This window comes from Amphiura filiformis, chromosome 7 (assembly GCF_039555335.1).
Source record: "Amphiura filiformis chromosome 7, Afil_fr2py, whole genome shotgun sequence".
NCBI lineage: Eukaryota > Metazoa > Echinodermata > Ophiuroidea > Amphilepidida > Amphiuridae > Amphiura > Amphiura filiformis.
Window position 1 is genome coordinate 52,806,692 of NC_092634.1, and position 17,332 is coordinate 52,824,023.

The 17,332-nt window shown below is 37.0% G+C and overlaps 1 protein-coding gene across 1 annotated transcript; it reads left to right on the plus strand.

Annotated features, from left to right (window-relative positions):
* The first annotated feature begins 4,207 nt into the window (after positions 1–4,207).
* LOC140157327 (uncharacterized) lies at positions 4,208–12,234 on the plus strand. Its single transcript, XM_072180474.1, has 6 exons — positions 4,208–4,671; positions 7,297–7,493; positions 7,950–8,133; positions 8,616–9,687; positions 10,010–10,241; positions 10,736–12,234. Exons 1-6 carry the CDS (start codon positions 4,337–4,339, stop codon positions 11,098–11,100), a joined length of 2,385 nt encoding a protein of 794 aa, XP_072036575.1. The 5' UTR covers positions 4,208–4,336; the 3' UTR covers positions 11,101–12,234.
* Positions 12,235–17,332: the final 5,098 nt, after the last annotated feature.

Consider the following 17,332-nt stretch of genomic DNA (forward strand, 5'->3'; position numbering starts at 1 on the left):
TGTTTTCTCTATTTATTCCTTCATCAGACCTTGCTCAGACCTACAAAAGTAGAAGATTCATACCAGAAACAACCATTTTGCATATTATTTCTTACCAGAAAAGGAAGATAATGTATGTGAAGCTGAAACTATAAATGGTTTATGAGAAAATTGGGATGGGATTTGAGAAAACCCAAAATTTAATGCTGAATGTTTCTTGCCATGAAAATAATGTACTTGGTTGAGAAGCCTGGATACGTGTACAGTCACACTGGAATGGGACATGTGCTAGTTTTCATAATATGTTTTTACAGCCAAGAGTACAGGGGTATAAGAAAAGGACAGTCATGTTGCAATTTGCAAACTTGATTGAGGAAGAAATGCAGTAGGATCGGGATGAGGTAGGGTGAGGTTAGTGGTGGCCCTAATAATAGACATATCAAGCTAGTGGTGGCTTAGAGAAAATACAAATTAATACATAAATGTTATAACTTCCATTCCCCAAGATAATCACCCAAGACACCTATCTCATTCCCCAATACAAAGTGCAATGTAGCGTAAGACACATTAGGCGGTCTACTTGTTTTAACTCTAAGCTTCACCCAACCTTCTTTAACCTAAGCCCTAATCCAAAACATAACCCTGATTCTAATCGTAACTCTGACCATAATCCTACCCCTTATACTAATGCTAACCATATCCCTAACCCCGGGATCCTAACCTAACATGCCCTAAACCCCAACTTCAATCCTTTTTAGACTAATTAAATGACCCTTGGACTAATGGGCTGCTCCCAAAGTTTGAACTTTTTAGATCCAGTTTCTCAAAGCTGGGCTAGAGGCAAGGCTATAATAGGAGGCTAGCAGTACCAATGGGGACATTATTCTGGCTTTACTTTTAATTTTACATTAAAGTTTGCATCAAGTGAATTTCGAAAGGTGAATTTTCAAGGTCTATTTAAATTTTATGGGCCTGAGACATAATACATGTTTAACAATGTTAATGTCTTGATGTTCCACATAAAGTGACACTTTCTAAGACTTGGGCTCACAAATCACATCAGATAATGCCAAGTAAAAGGGACAAATAAGTCAGTCTTGCTGACTGTGTAAACGAAATTACATGGATCTTAGCTGGCAGGATAGTGTATCAGCAAGCTTGCAGTGAATTTCACTGGCCTTTTACCACCACCCCCCCTTAACTCTGAAAATATCCTTAAATTATAGGAATATTTGGTCCTAAGACTAGGAAGCCTTGCCTCCAGGTGATCTTCGAATCGGTTTATATTCTATGCAAATGTTTGAAGAAAAGAAATAAGTTTTGTTATCATAATTTTTGTTTTATTTAAGAAATAAAAGTATATCAAAATGCATGAGAGAATAGTCAATACTATACGGTAACCGGAATCTGTATTATTTTGTGTGATATAGTGTGATAATTCGCTTGTTTGTTTTTTAATACCCTACGTACACAAGTATGCTTTTTGATAGCACCTTTATAAAATTAAAATTAAAACATTACACAATATCAGTTCAGTGTCAGGTTAATTATAAAATGATCAAATTGTCTTTACACGTTCTTGTAAATGTGTTCATAATAATCTTACGACCTATATAATGTCACCTAGGTTTCATTATCATTGAGGTATAGGACTTTTTATTTTTTCGGAGGAGAGCAGGTAGGGCAACTACTTGATTATATTTCTACATGTTCATACTACATACTCTGAAAATTTTAGAAAATTCGCACGAGTCCGTTTTTTTTTAATCACATTTTTGTTCCTACAATGGGGGTTATAGCGCCCTCAACGGGCACTCTCTCCATAGGGCTACATGTAAAGACCAGTTATAGACAAATGGCCCTAAAATAAAACGGACTCGTGCGAATTTCCTCAAATTTTGCATATGATGTAGATTTAACATCTGGAATGTAATGCAAGTGATGTCGTTGCTGCTCTTCTAAATTCATTTTTAAAATGTCCTCCCCAGACCAAGGTGTGTTACTAAAATAATGTTGCAAAAATTGTGGAAGAAATATTTTACCAGCATTCAATAATATTCAATAAAATGCAAGCACTTCGTGGAGAAAACTAAAAAATCTTTTGAAATTTTAGTAAAATGTTTTATAACCTTCCATATAGCCTAACATTTTAACATTAAAATAAACCCGTTCTGTGGCGAACTTTGTGCGTTAATTTGAAACGACTCAAAATGTCCCAGATAATGTGAGAAAATAGTTTCACAGGGGCGTAGCAAGCGGGGGGCCCGAGCCCGGGCCCTGAGCAAATAAAGCAGATGTTAGAAGGGCCCGCACTGCTCTTGCTACACCCCTGAACTTTCATAATCGTTTCTTTATTGCACAAGAGGATGGAGTTGGGTGGTGTGTGGATGGATGTATTGGACATTAATTGGGAAGGGTAGAGGCTCACTTTCAGTAGGCCTACCTCTTGTATGTGAATGTGATATCACCCCCCCCCCCCGGTTCCTGTAAACATGGTGAGCTAAATGAGAAAATGTTCAAGAAGCTAGGTGTTCATTTTAGCACTGATTGATATCCAAGTTTCCCCATCACCCGCCCGCATCACATTTTTATTTTGGCAAAATCTTTCATTAATTTTATGAAAAAGTAAATTATCTGAAAATTGAGATGGAAATGATAAAAAATTTAAAAACCCAAATGTCAGACATGCCTACTAATGATTGGAACAGTTTGTCTTAGTTGTTGGGATAGATGATGTAGTCCGATGATGAGAATTTCAGAAAGCCCGCATCATGTTCCTGGTGATGACGAAAATTGCATTTTCTCATCATTTTAGTGAAAACAATCTTTATTCAATTTGTGTTCAAAATATCTGTGAAGATGCTCTAAGCATTAATCCCTGTTTTGGCATGTACTTACATGATATACAGTCCAATAATGACTCATGATGAAATGAGTCACCTCATCACTCGACCAAAATATAAAATATGTTACGGGAAACTCAAAGTTCAAGTGTTGTCACATCGAGATTGCTGGTAGGCCTACGGTTCTTTTACCATGATAAACAGGAACTTTGTTATAAAGTCATTTTCTATTGACGTAGTAAAGGGAAGCAAAAATAAATGTTGTCAACAAACTTTCTGCGATTGTGCAACATAAACTCCGGGCATAAACTATCACGTGAAGGTTTAATGTCCATGAAGGGATAAAGTTGATAAACTTTCTCAAGGAACTACTAACTTGGAAATCCCACTGAGTGTCAAACTTTCAAATCTAATTTTGTACTGTTAAAATTTCAAAGATTTAGACTTGGTAAAAAGTAATAAAAACATAAAATATCAATAGGGTTGATGTTTTAAAAACATGCCGAATTAAAATATTATATATAAACCTATGGTATGCGTGCCGCTTTGCACTAGAAGACCCCGTTATTTTGTGTCCTCTATCATCTTAAGGGGGGCTTAAGACCCCATGTTTTTGGCAGTATTGTTTTTAACATACTTCGATCAAAATATCCTTTTTATTTTCAAAGTATCACTCAAAGACCCAATTTTTCCAACTATTCCTCGTTTACGAAATGGCCATACTGACTGTCCCGACTTTTTTCAATCACTGAACATGTTGAAAGGCCCCCCAATTTCTGTGACTCAAAGGACAATGTCTTGCTAATGTCACATGTCGCAGAAAGACAAAAGAACTCTTGCTATACTTCACTGTCCAGTTTTATGACAAAACATTTGTAATTTTCCTATTTTTATTTCCATGCATGAATGTTTGATACTATGAAATTGAGCCATGATCCCGGGGCCATGATGAAACAGGAAAGTTTCCTTGGTGAAACCATGGTATAAAAGTGCATCGTTACCTCCCGGGCGTTACCTTATCGATTCCACAAAATAATATCGAATTGAAATCTGAAAAAAAAAAACCAGCTGTATTTTCCCCGCGTATAGGCAAATAGGTAGCCTTACCCCATTAAACATAATAGCTAAACCGCAATGATCACAATATTTTTGGGAATATCCCTGTTTTTGAACTTGAACAAAGCAAAACAAACAAAAGCTAACATAGTAACAATGGCAAACAAATCTGCTGTTCAAAGTACAAAGTTGAAAACAGCAAAGGCACGCGATCAAAAGAATAAGAGTACGAGCTAAAAATAACTTTTTATCGCGCTGGGGAAATCCCAGCACTATACAGTATATCAGAGTTTGAAGTAACTTTCAAATGCTTTACTGACATACATAGGCGAGGGCATAGAATCTTCTCACACTTTTAGATTTTCTTATAAATCGGTTAAACTAAGATTTGCTCGGCGCAAGTGGATAAATGAAAAATAACCGTTTAAACTTTTCAGCTGAACATACTTGGATATTAAATGATGGTCATGAATGAGATAACCACAAGCTTATTACTGGTGACAATAATGGTATCAGGAGTGTCATCTGGGGTACCAATGATGGCTCTAGTGCAAGGATCTGGAATGGAGCCTGATCGTGGTTTCTTCGAGAGCTTCGCAGCGTCTCCCTATTTCTACTCTGATGTTCCAAACATCCATCCAGATCAGCAAGTGGATGACACGATCCAGTGTGTTCTGCATCATGAATATGCTGTCTTTGTTCATCTTGACGAAGTGAGCAATTTTAATCCAAAAGCTTCAGGGACAGAGATGCCTGTGTTGCGGACGTATATGAACCAAAATGGGAAAACGAAGTAAGTCAACATGATATCCTTAAGGGCTGGGGTATGAACGTTTGGACAGTATTTATTTTGGGACATTAGAGCACATCAGACATATCGAATTGCATTCTGAATACGAAGAATGTCATTCTGATATCAAATAATTTTGAATTTTGAAATTCGCAATTGAATACACATTTTATGGCAAATCATTAAAAATTGATATTTTTGATATTTAACAGTACTTGAAGCAAACTTTATAAATCTGATGATTTATACTTAAAGTGTATGTAGGTGGGTTGAAAAGCCGACGATCAATTGAAAATTTTGACCTTTCGTATTGAAGATAGGATTTTTTTTTCCCAAAACACAAAAAAAAATTAGGTCTTTTTGGGAAAAAAATCCATATCTTCAATATGAAAGGTCAAAATTTTCAATTGACTGTCGGCTTTTCCTCCTGCTACATACACTTTAAGAATATATCATTAGATTTATATAATTTACTTCGAGGACTGTTATATATCAAAAATTCGAAAAAATATATATATATAAAATTTGTATTATATTGTGATTTTCAAAAAATGAAAATTATTTGATATCAGAAAGACATGCTTCGTATTTAGAATACAATTCGATAGGTCTGAGGTGCTCTCATGTGCCACAAAAATACTGTCGAAACGCAATAAACGCTCATTTTAGATCCCTTAATCGAGAGCTCATTTTGGACATTTCCGTGATTTTTCATTCCTTTAATTGCATTTACTAGCTTTTTCTAGAACATTGGCAACTGGAATACCAGTCATTTTCAGAAAGTAAACTTGGAAACCCAGACATTTTCTTTATTGAAAAGTTACTCTAGCTGTAGGGAGTGTGCACTTATTTTCTGGAATTTTCGTCATTATAAAGAACATAATAAAAAAAAAGTTTTGTTTTTGTTGTTTTTGCTTAATATAGTTTCAAAAATATACACTGGACCTTTTAAAGTAGGGGGTCAATTAAAATATAGCACATCGATCATGATGGCAAATTATTGAAAATTTAAATTTTTGACATTAACGGTCCTCGAAGTAAATTTTATAACTGTACTTACAGCTGGGAGGAAAAGACGACCCCTACATAAAGTTTCATAAAGGGCCTAAAATGTTTGGTCTTTTCCACCCGAATCATTTCCATGCATGCTTTCTGTATAGTTTTCTTAATTTAGAGTGAACCCTACGTGTCGACATTCTGGTTAAATCATGTTTCAAACGAAAAAGGAGATGAATAAGTTCATTTAGGCGACAAAAACAAAATAAGAAACCGGTCCCGACCGTCCCAGATTACGGGTTTTGAGTATATTTATTATAATTATTTAGCAAATAGCAATTTTCTGGTCGAATTGACTGATTTTTTTGTTGTTGTTGAAAAAAATCAGAAATTGTCAAAATATATTTGCTAAACATTTTTCCAAACTTTTTATGGGGAATTTAGCCTCTTGCAGGCATTGCGGAGCATCTGAAGCATTTTTGCGCAGTTTGTAAAATGAAATAGAAAAAATAGCTTACAAGGTCAAAGTTTTCATTTCATTCGATCCAGTCAACCGGTTTATTATTGTTCTCTATTTCCTATTTACCTTTCTATTGTGTAATACAGTAGTTGTGCCAAAAGTTAAAAAGAAATCATCCAGATTTCTTCCTTTCTATTGTGTAATACAGTAGTTGTGCCAAAAGTTGTGCCATCCAGATTTCTATAAACATTAATCTCGTTAACATGGTTAAATGTCTTTTAGTAGATTCAGAATATAGACTGATTTAAATCGAGTTGCATGCAGCACGGATTTGAAAGAAATACGGCCCTTACATGTTGAAATGATATATTAACTATTCTGCATCCATCTACCCCGGGAGGGGCACTCCCACTTGGGGGGGGGACGCGTATGTAGTGCTGTTAAAGACCCCCTTTTCAGCACCGCTGTCACCCAAAGACCCCATATTTGTTTACGAACACATGCTCTGTCACCCAAAGACCCCCCTATTTTTCCATTTGATCTGCCACCCAAAGACCCTTATTTTTCAATTTAACAACAACTTTCATTTATCACTGCAAACAAAACAAAAACAAATCAAAGAAATTTTAAGCCATTTAGAACTAGAAATTCAATGTTCGAGGTTTCTGTCGCACTGTTTTGGCTCTCACCAAAAGGTTGCATTTAAAAAAAGGTCATGTTCTTACCCATTGACCGCATATTTTTTTACATTTTGCTCTCACCGAATGCCAAAAATCATGCTCTCACCCAATAACCCCATATTTTTACAGTTTGCTCTCACCGAATGCCCCTTGGTGTGAAAGTCTCAGCCCTTCACATACCGTAAAATTCCGTCTACAAGCATATATATGCCTCTAAACGAGGTTTTTTTGACACAAGAGACAAGAGCCAGACACTCTCAGCAAAAACGTTATTTGGAGTTTGAACAACTATATTACTGATAAAGGCGGCTGTACAAACATATATATTTGTAAGACCAATCTATTGCAATGTTTTTGAGAAGGGTATTGGCCTTTCATATCTTTCGTTAAAAAAACCCCTCGTTTAGAGGCATATATGCTTCTAGACGGAATTCTACCGTATATCTATATACATTAACACTTGTATTATGTTTGTTTCTTCACTTTCACTAGATATTACTTCTGCCAAAAATGCAGTAGATGTGGTGAAGGTGTCCGAATCCTGACCCAATGTCATCTGAGACAAGATATTGTCTGCAGTAACCTTTGTATTGATTCATCTTGGATTTACAATGAGTTTCTTAAGAGTTGCTATCCAGATGGATCTTCGTCAACCTTCGCTACTACAATAACAGCATCCATGACATCAGGTACGTTCCAGTGACATTGTACATTGACATTTGAGGGAGTTTCGTAAAATTCTTTTATTTCAAAAACGGAGCGGTCAATTGTCAAAATTCAAAAAGTATGTGATAGCTGATATGTTCCTAAACATCACCAGGTATTTAGCGACGTTTGGTTTATGCGTTAAAGTCCCCAAAAAGATCAGTTTCCGACGATAGAGTTCTTTCAGGGACACCCTGTAGGTGCAGCTACAAAACGTCAAACTGGTAAAAATATGGACACAATTCGTTCCACAAATCCAAAAACAAATCGTTGTAAATCGAGAACTTCACGATTAAAGAAATAGTCTCACTGAGGTGGTGCAAACAATTGTCACGACCCCAACTACCTAGTCCCCCTTGATATCTAATGGTGCATCCCATATCTGTTTTGTAGAATTGACACACTGTCTAATTTGTAAAAACGGTTCTGTTCCCCCTCAGATGGTATTATACCTATATTCATCACGGATATGCCTAATGACAATACTGGTGATCTTGAAGACAGTGAGCGTGAATCTGAGGGACACACACACAGCAGCAGATGGACTCATGTGTTCATACCGATTGCAGTGGGGGTTGTGACGTTGAATATAATGTTCGCCATTCTGCTGATATGGAAAAGAAGGTAAGAACACTAATGAGCTAGATTGATATGAAGCACTCGAACTTTCAAATGGGGCTTCATATCGTATTCAACTCCCCTCCCCTGAGACTAGTAAAGACCCCCCGCCACAGATACACCCAAAATACAATAGTGACGGGGAAACTTGGCGTAAATAAGGCTTTCCTTTGTTTGTTTGTTTGTTTGTTTGTTTGTTTGTTTGTTTGTTTGTTTGTTTACCTGCTCTAAGGACATTATGTATTTAGATTCCATGGATAATAGTGACAATATAAATTATCAATCATAATTATAGTACATGGCACTACGTGGTGATTTTTGAGCTAATAGCATCTAGTTTTCCTACATAAGTGGAACCATTTTTTTCTATGTCCCCTATGCTACCCACAAGGTGTCGAAAGTCACAATAGGCCAAAATTTGATACGCTACTGTACTCGAGAAAGATGTAATTCTAATGTTCATTGTTGTCAATTGTCACTCTTCACAGAGATAGCAAGCGAAAAAAGAGGCAAAGTCTTCAGGAGCAAGAAAGACGCAATCAAAACAACAATATCTCGTCAACGTCTCCTGCAAGCGAACAGCTATTGCCCGCTGAACCATCACATGCGATCATCGACATCGAGTCGCCAAATCAACCAGCTTCCCCAGCTCGAATTGAATGGATTGACGACAACGTCTTTACAAATCACACCAGGCGGGTCAAAGAAAGCAATTTAAACCAATATGTTGTGAACTTCCAGCCTGGATTAGACTCACAAACTGAGATCACGTGTGCGCCTATACATGTAACCGTGAAACCCGGAACCAATCCATTCTGGATTGAAATGTCAGGTGTGTTTGGTCCTAAAGGAGGTGTAATAAGCTGCGATCAGTCAGATGTCATAGTTGAGATCCCGCCAGGAGCCATACCCACATCTCACCCTCAGCAGTTGATCATCGTCAAAGTTAGCAGAGCACTTGCGAATTTCTCGATTCCATTAACGGAAGACTCCATCTTTCTATCACCATTGGTAGAATGTTTATCACCAGGTTTGAAGCAGTTCCAAAGAGATGTAGTTATAAAGCTACCCCATCGCGCTCACCTCGGACCAGATTGGCAGTTTACCGTGCATTACACAGATGGGTTTGCAGATGAAACAGCTTGGAAGACAGTGATGGCTTGGTATCAAGACTTGCAGAACGCAGCTCGCAACCTAACCTCCGAGGTGAAGTTTGCAATTGACGGGAAGTATGTAAACATCAGCACACCACATTTCTCCCGGTACACGTGTACTGGATGTGGTGGCAAAAAACGTCAACTTTCGCTTGAAGCGGTTGTGTATGTTAAAGATATAACTCTTGAGAAGGAAAGACGAGTCGACCTACACTGTTACCTATTGGATACAATTAAAGACTTCAAAAGCAAGATGAACGAAAATGAGAAATACAGACAGCGATCAGAGTATAAACCTCTAATTGTTGACGTCAAGAAGGGAAATGTAAACATGGAAGTATCCCTTCTCAAGATGGCTGAAGATTCTCCATGGAAAATTGATGATGGGGTTTATAAAATTACACAGGTAAATGTTTCGGCCTTTCTTCAAGCCTTTGAGTTTACGATCCCAGGCTTTTTAAGGAAATATTTTCGGTTTTGTTTTTAAATTATCCTAATAAAGGATTCTTACTTTTAATTGTATACATTATACTATAACCAGGGCTAGTATGAAGAATTTCAAAAGATATTCTTCAACCGTGAAGAGTTCTCTGATCATAACCAAGGTTATGTACGTGTGTTTGTCGCTTTGGGTGTTTCCACGCGATGGTATGTTTTGTATGTATAATGCTGGATGAGCATGTCTATTCGACAACATGTTGTAACAGTGCACGTTTCCCCATTTCCAGGTTGTTCGATTGGCCGATATTCTACGCTGCCATTCCGATGCCATACCACCATTCGTGACCTTCATCTTGAGATCGAAACATCAGGACAGTATTCAACATCTTCCCGGATCAACCAGATCAAACGCCTTCCTGGAAGCAGTCGTCGAGATCAAACAAACCAAGAATCCTATAGACGTGAAAATCGACATTGCGATGAATTTGGATGATTCTATTGAATGTGATGAAGAGCAAGGTAGGTGTAGCATCATATAATGTAAAAATATTCATGAACAAAATGAAGAAAAATGAGGAGGAGAAGAATATGATGATGAAGAGCAGGAGGAGGAGGAGGAGGTGACGAAGAAGGCGATGATAAATGTACCCCACCTATTCACAAACAAATTAAATTACATGAAAATCATGTTAGCCTACAAATTCAAAGCACTGTCAAGTAACAGTATGTCGAAAACGTTCGCAGTAAAAAGGGAGCAAGAAGTAGAGAAGGGAGAAGAAAAAGGAAAACTACTGAGGACAAATGTACCACGTACCATCCATTCACAAACAAAATTTTAAAATCCCAAAAATTACTAGTACATAATGTGCTCTTGAACCAGTGACAATTTTAATAGACTTCCCCTTGTTGGCCGGTTCCCCAGTAATGAGTATAATGTTTGCATCATGTATGTGTGCATAATGGAGATATAGATAACGAAGCTGATCAGATATCCTCATTATTTCCCTATACAGGTGAAGAAAAAGGAAGGGACCAAGAAAATCTGTCTGAGATATTCACTTATCTCCGCGGCAGAATCACTGCAACACAATGGCGTCCACTGTATCGTTGTCTCATGACATCTTCATCCGGAAATCCACTGAACGTTGAAGCGGATATCAGCTTCATTGAAACAAAGGACCCCCGTGACGCCAAGGAGCAGATCTACCAAGGGTTTGTGAAGTGGCTCTCAATATCTGGAAAGAATGCTACCTTTAAAAAACTTTGTAATTGTTTAAGAGACAATGACCTGGTTGCTTTGGCTGAGGAGGTTGAGGAGAAATTCCGAAAAGAAGATATGAAAACGTTAACACACGCAGTTATAGAGACGGACATATGATTTATCCCTTGACGTCGCGAAAGTCCTTTTCCCTAAATCTGGTACAATGATTCACGAGATTCAATGAGTTATGTACATATTTAACACTGATTTCAGAGCATGCTGATTTCAGTACTGTAGATCTACTGTGATGTTATTCGTAAACGCCTCGCTGTACTAACTGGCTCGAAGCAAATAATGTTATTCACGAAAGCCAGACTGTAGTTAGAAAGGGCCGAAGTTGTCTCAATAACACTCTTTTATTGTACAAAACAGACGTTTGTGTAAAAAGATACTTTGCCTGTTTCATAGATGCTAAAAAGGCATTTGACCGTGTCAACAGAGATTGTGTGTGATACAAATTAATTAAGGTCAGTTGGTAATCATGGTACTTTCTACAATATTGTATTCTAAGTTTATATGAAAATGTAAAAAATAGCTGTTACGGCGAGTCGGAGAGGAGCATGATCTAGCGGTATTTGCACTCAAATATTGAGTGACACCCAAGAGGAATGGTATGGGTTCTATAACACCTGTATAAGGAGCTCCAAGGGCTTGATAATAAGGGGTGTCATTTTCGCCCCATGTGCATAATCTTTCTTGGGGGAAGGGAACGCACAACAAACTTTCGTTTTGATATGATTATTAGCCTAAGAAGCCTGTGATCGGCCGATCGACAGCCCCATCCTCCCGAATTACCTCATTGTTGATGAGATTTTGGTATCGTATAATCGATCATATTTTTCTATCATATTCCAAAGAAATTTGTGGTTACCACTTTTAATTAGCGAAATTTCACACGCCCCTGGGAAATGTGAGTAGCCTGGAATTTCACTTCGATGAAATCGGGACACTACATGAACATTCCGTGCTATTGACTCAAAATTATGGTTTCTTCTCAAATGAAAATAAATATGGTCCGGGAATGCGGCATAGTGGAAAACTAGAAAAAATATGGCTCCTGCCATTTAATATTGATGATTAATTTGATGTGGAAATCGGTTTGACACAGGGATGCCTGTTGTCACCGTTACTCTTTATTGTGTATATTAATGATATTGTTGATGAATTGAAGCAACGTAAGTGTGGTATTCCATTGTTAGATATAAATTTTGTTAATGTACTGTATGCTGATGATATTGGTTTACTAGATTATTAGATCAACTCATGTTAAACTGTCTCTGAGAGGACAAAAAAGTGGTGTATCTCTTTAAATGAGTCTAAAAAGTACCTGGGCATATGGTTTGATGTCTTCTTGGATTCCCAGTATCTACCAATGATCTGGCTACTTCTGCATCTAGAGCACTGGTATTGATTAGTAGTAAAGTCAAGGCCCTTGGTGGTATCAACTTTGATACTTTCATCAAGCCTTTTGATTCCTTTGTTGGGCAACTTTTGGACTATAATAATAGTATATAGCAATAGCAGCATATAAGGTTTGAACGAAATTTCCCGGCGAAATTTTCTCAAAAAGCTCGGGTCTTTTATCGATATCGTGCCTGCCGCTTTTTTTCTGGTTATTGGCAAATATGCCCCCAAATGATATCATGATTGGTGATATGGGCTGGTAATTGATCTCCCTTCAGTGCGTCAGATGCAATCGGTGGCTAGATTGTGGAGTCGTCTTCCTGAAATGGGCTATTCCATCTGAAATCCATACACCCCCTGGAGGACATGACCTTAGATTCCCACACAGGGAGTGTGACCTTTAAACGAGGTTACCTAAATAGAGGACTCCATTTGAAATCTATAGGCATGTGGGAGATTAAGGTCATGTCTTCCATATAGGGGGTGTATGCATTTCAACTTGTCATTCAGTATAAAACCTGATATACCTTACACAATGAAAGGAGCAGGGAGGGGCGTTGCATAGGACTGTAAAATGGTGGAGTCATTGCAAAAAGGGAGCAGCGTGGCACACTGGTTATGGTCTTTGTCTATGGTGCGAGAGGTCCCGGGTTCAATTCCCCGCAGGACCAAAAATAAATCTCGACTCTCCCCGTGGTTCATCTGGTAATGGCGGGGCAAATGATCTATGATAAAAGTCCTCGTTACTGTCGGTTCCGATCAGAGTAACGCCTGATTGTCGGCTACACTTGCCTACCCCAGTCAATGACGACCGGCTTTAGCAGTTTAAAAGGTTGTAATATAATCACGACAATACTTACTTCTACGCAAACGCCAGTTAAACCTGTCAATAGCAAATCAGTCACCAGGTCACATTAGCGTACGTACACGTATAAGTTCGCGTTGCCGTAAGATCACAATCTCCCACATGCCAGTAAGGTCATATTGCATCAAGATTTAATTGAAAATGGTCGTGTAATATAAAGAATTAAGTATAATGTTTCAATACAGTGCGTGTATTCATAAGAAGTTATAGTATTTTTACAAGTACGCTGTCGAGTATCACAGTACCGGTGCAGCCGGTCCTTCGTGAGCGGTCAAGCTTTCGTCAAATGTGTCTCTGACTATCAACGAAAGCTCGACCACTCACACACTCAGGGACCAGCTGTACCAGTACTATGATAACCGACGGCGTACTCATAGAAATACTATAACAAACCGTTTTGGGTAGTGTACCCAAACGGCGTGTCGTTCCGTCTGGGTATCACCATTGATTTAAACGGAATAAATCACAAGTCATAATCTTGGTTTAATCCGTAAACTGGGTGATACCCAAATGGTCCACAACAAAAACCGGCGCAGATTAGACATGTAAAATATGAAACGCCAATTTACATTGACGGTGTGCGTCATTTTATGCTATCCCAGCAAACACAAAACGTTGTCGACATTATTGGTAAAAGGTTAGAAAAGGTTGTCAGAAAAAGTGTAAATGTCGGGTTATATAGATGGTATAAAACGGTTTCATAACATTCAAAAACATTTTGTGAAAACCTATTGCAAAATATTTTAAGTGTTGATGAAATATTTTGCAAACAATGTTTGCAACAAATATTTTACAATATTTAAAAATGTTGTTGTAGTATATATTTATACTTAACTTTTTTTTAAAACGTTTTCATGACCTTTACAGAACCCGACATTTAATGTTATTAAAACGTTTTAACCAAACTAGAAAACAAAATATAACCTGTTTAAAACGTTTTGTCATTAGGAAATGAATTTGGAGAAAACATTCTGTTAATAAAATACTATTACGCTCCAGTAATTTCAGATGATTGAGCTCAGTAATACATCAAAGAATGTCTTCCAATTCATGAAAACAAATAGGCCTAGATAATCAGCTTATCGGATTAAAAGCTTAGAGGGAAGGTCTTGCTGCTCAGCGAGTGTTTGTAATTATCAGAAGGTTTTCTCCAAATTCATTCTCTAATGTGTTTGCTGGTATAATACCCAATGCAGTATTATTTAACTGTAAAATTGTGTAAATATATTTTCGCTTTAACCTCTGTAAAACCACAACTTGTTGGAAATCAGTAAGGAAATTAGGGAAGTGAGAGTTTTGAGTCGTTTCTGTAGCCTTTTATTCTTTCCTGGTGGTTTAATATAACTAAAGGTGAGAGTTCTTATTCTTGTGTCATCTAGTGTCATTTAGTTATCCAAACTGATTGAACATCTCACTGCTTTAAGGGCTGGGGTATGAACGTTTGGACAGTATTTATTTTGGGACATGAGAGCACATCAGACATATCGAATTGCATTCTGAATACGAAGAATGTCCTTCTGGTATCAAATAATTTTGATTTTTTGAAATTCGCAATTTAATACACATTTTATGGCAAATCATTAAAATTTATATTTTTGATATTTAACAGTACTTGAAGTAAACTTTATAAATCTGATGATTTATACTTAAAGTGTATGTAGGTGGGATGAAAAGCCGACGATCAATTGAAAATTTTGACCTTTCGTATTGAAGATATGGATTTTTTTTCCTAAAACACCAAAAAAATTAGGGCTTGGGAAAAAATCTATATCTTCAATATGAAAGGTCAAAATTTTAATTGACCGTCGGCTTTTTCCTCCCTGCTACATACACTTTAAGAATATGTCATTAGATTTATATAATTTACTTCGAGGACTGTTATATATCAAAATTTGAAAAATATCAAATTTTTATAATTTGTCATAAAATTTGTATTATATTGTGATTTTCAAAAATGAAAATTATTTGATATCAGAAAGACATGCTTCGTATTCAGAATGCAATTCGATAGGTCTGAGGTGCTCTCATGTCCCACAAAAATACTGTCGAAACGCAATAAAAGCTCATTTTAGACCCCTTAATATCCCACCCTATCAAAATACCTGTAGTAGAGAGTAAATAGAGCAGTTACACAGCAGTACACAACATCGAGACTAGTCTACTTTAGTAGACCATTTTAATTTGTCATCCTTCTAATCACTCTGACCATAAAAATTCCATCAATCCTGTTCTGATCCAACAGCTAGCTATCCATGAAAAAAAAATGCCCTTTTTTCTCTGGGCAGAGCGGTCACTGGGGATGTGTTGTGTTTTATGCATGGAATGGTATTAAGGTATGAATTGTTTATCAAAAAGGGAATGCAAAGCAGTCTACATCGAGACGTATCATGTTGGTGAGGCAGTCCTGGTTGTTTATAGTCCACAACAAAGTGGGTTTCATATCGATACCAACTTCAAAATTGATTGACATACTTATGAGCCAAGGCGTTTACGCCCTCCAAGGTGTTTAATGTCAGTGTTGCTTGAGATCAATGAACGTGAATCTAGACATTACCATCATAATAAAGATTTCAGGATAGTTTTATAACTTTTATTTACAGAAAGATTCTTGTCATTTGATTGATTATTATTGATTATTTTTGTTATTTTCATAAAAGACTCCGCGAGAATTGAATTCACTCGCAGCTACCACAGCAACGCTGACAAACGCGAGCGTATTCGCCAGCGAAGTGGTACGTGTAATCCGATTATCACCATGTGAACTGGATCACGCTTTTGAATTCTACACCACGATCGAAATGATCGCAACACAAAGTCTATGGCATGTACTATCAATTCCAAAAGGTGCGTGATCCAGTTACCAGGGAGTTACGTAACCACTTCGCTGGCGAATAGCGCTCACGGTAACCACCTCGACGTGACGATTACAATAGGTGTCGCTTCGAAAATAAATATAGTTTTAACAATTAAAATTGTTTCCCTGGCGATTTGAAAATTTAAGTGGCAGAAAATATATTTGAGTTACATAAAAGAAATATGGAATGTTCGTTCAGTGGAAAGAATATTTTCTTTCTGTGAAAAATGAACTGTTCATTTCATTTCATTCATTCATTTCATATTTATTGAAAATAACATCGTGGCAAATAGCCAAATTGCGTCACTTTTTACAATATATTAAAACATCAAAAAATTATTTACTATTATTATACATAAAAGTTATTAAAATACATATTACAAGAAATAAACATAAGAAAAACATATAATATTCAGAATTATATTGCACATAATTATAAAAGCTTATCTCCACACTCACCACATCACACCACACTCACACACACCCACCCCTAAGCACACCTCTTACTCCCAGACACAGTGACCACAAATAATACTCGCCACACACCAAATCAAATAAGCATCAAAAAAGCATAAAAGAAACACAAAAATTATATTGCACATAATTATGAAAACAAACCCCTTAACTAATCTTATAACACACTTATCCTCACAAACACACCCCACTCACTCTTGAGCGCACCTCTTACATGAACTTCCAAACACAGTCACCCTAAATAATTATGCATACACACCAAGTCACTCAATACACTCATATTCACTGTCATACCCATACCATAAAAATTGTCACATCAAAATAATTAAATTAAATTGCATCAAATTGTAAAACTGCATCAATGGGTGAAACAAAACATCAATTTTAAGCATTAAGTAAGTTGATGAAGTGTGGAATTGGACTCTTTCTGAACCGCTCAGTTCTACAAGGTAAACGAGTGATGGAATTTGAATTGCGCAATTCTCTGCCATGCATAGAACGCCTTGTAGGGGAATGAGATTGGTCGTACGATCACATTTTGGCAGAGACTGAGCAAATTTAACACTGTGATTTTTCCTACGGTCAGAAAGAGTCTGAATTCCACATTCTTCAATTGCATCAGTATATGAGTTGTATTTCTTGCCAAGTATTATTTTGCAAGCCCTTATTTGCACTCTTTCAAGAGAATTAACCTGTTCACATGTCAACGACGAATCCCATACAACATCACCATATTCTAACAATGGCCGTAC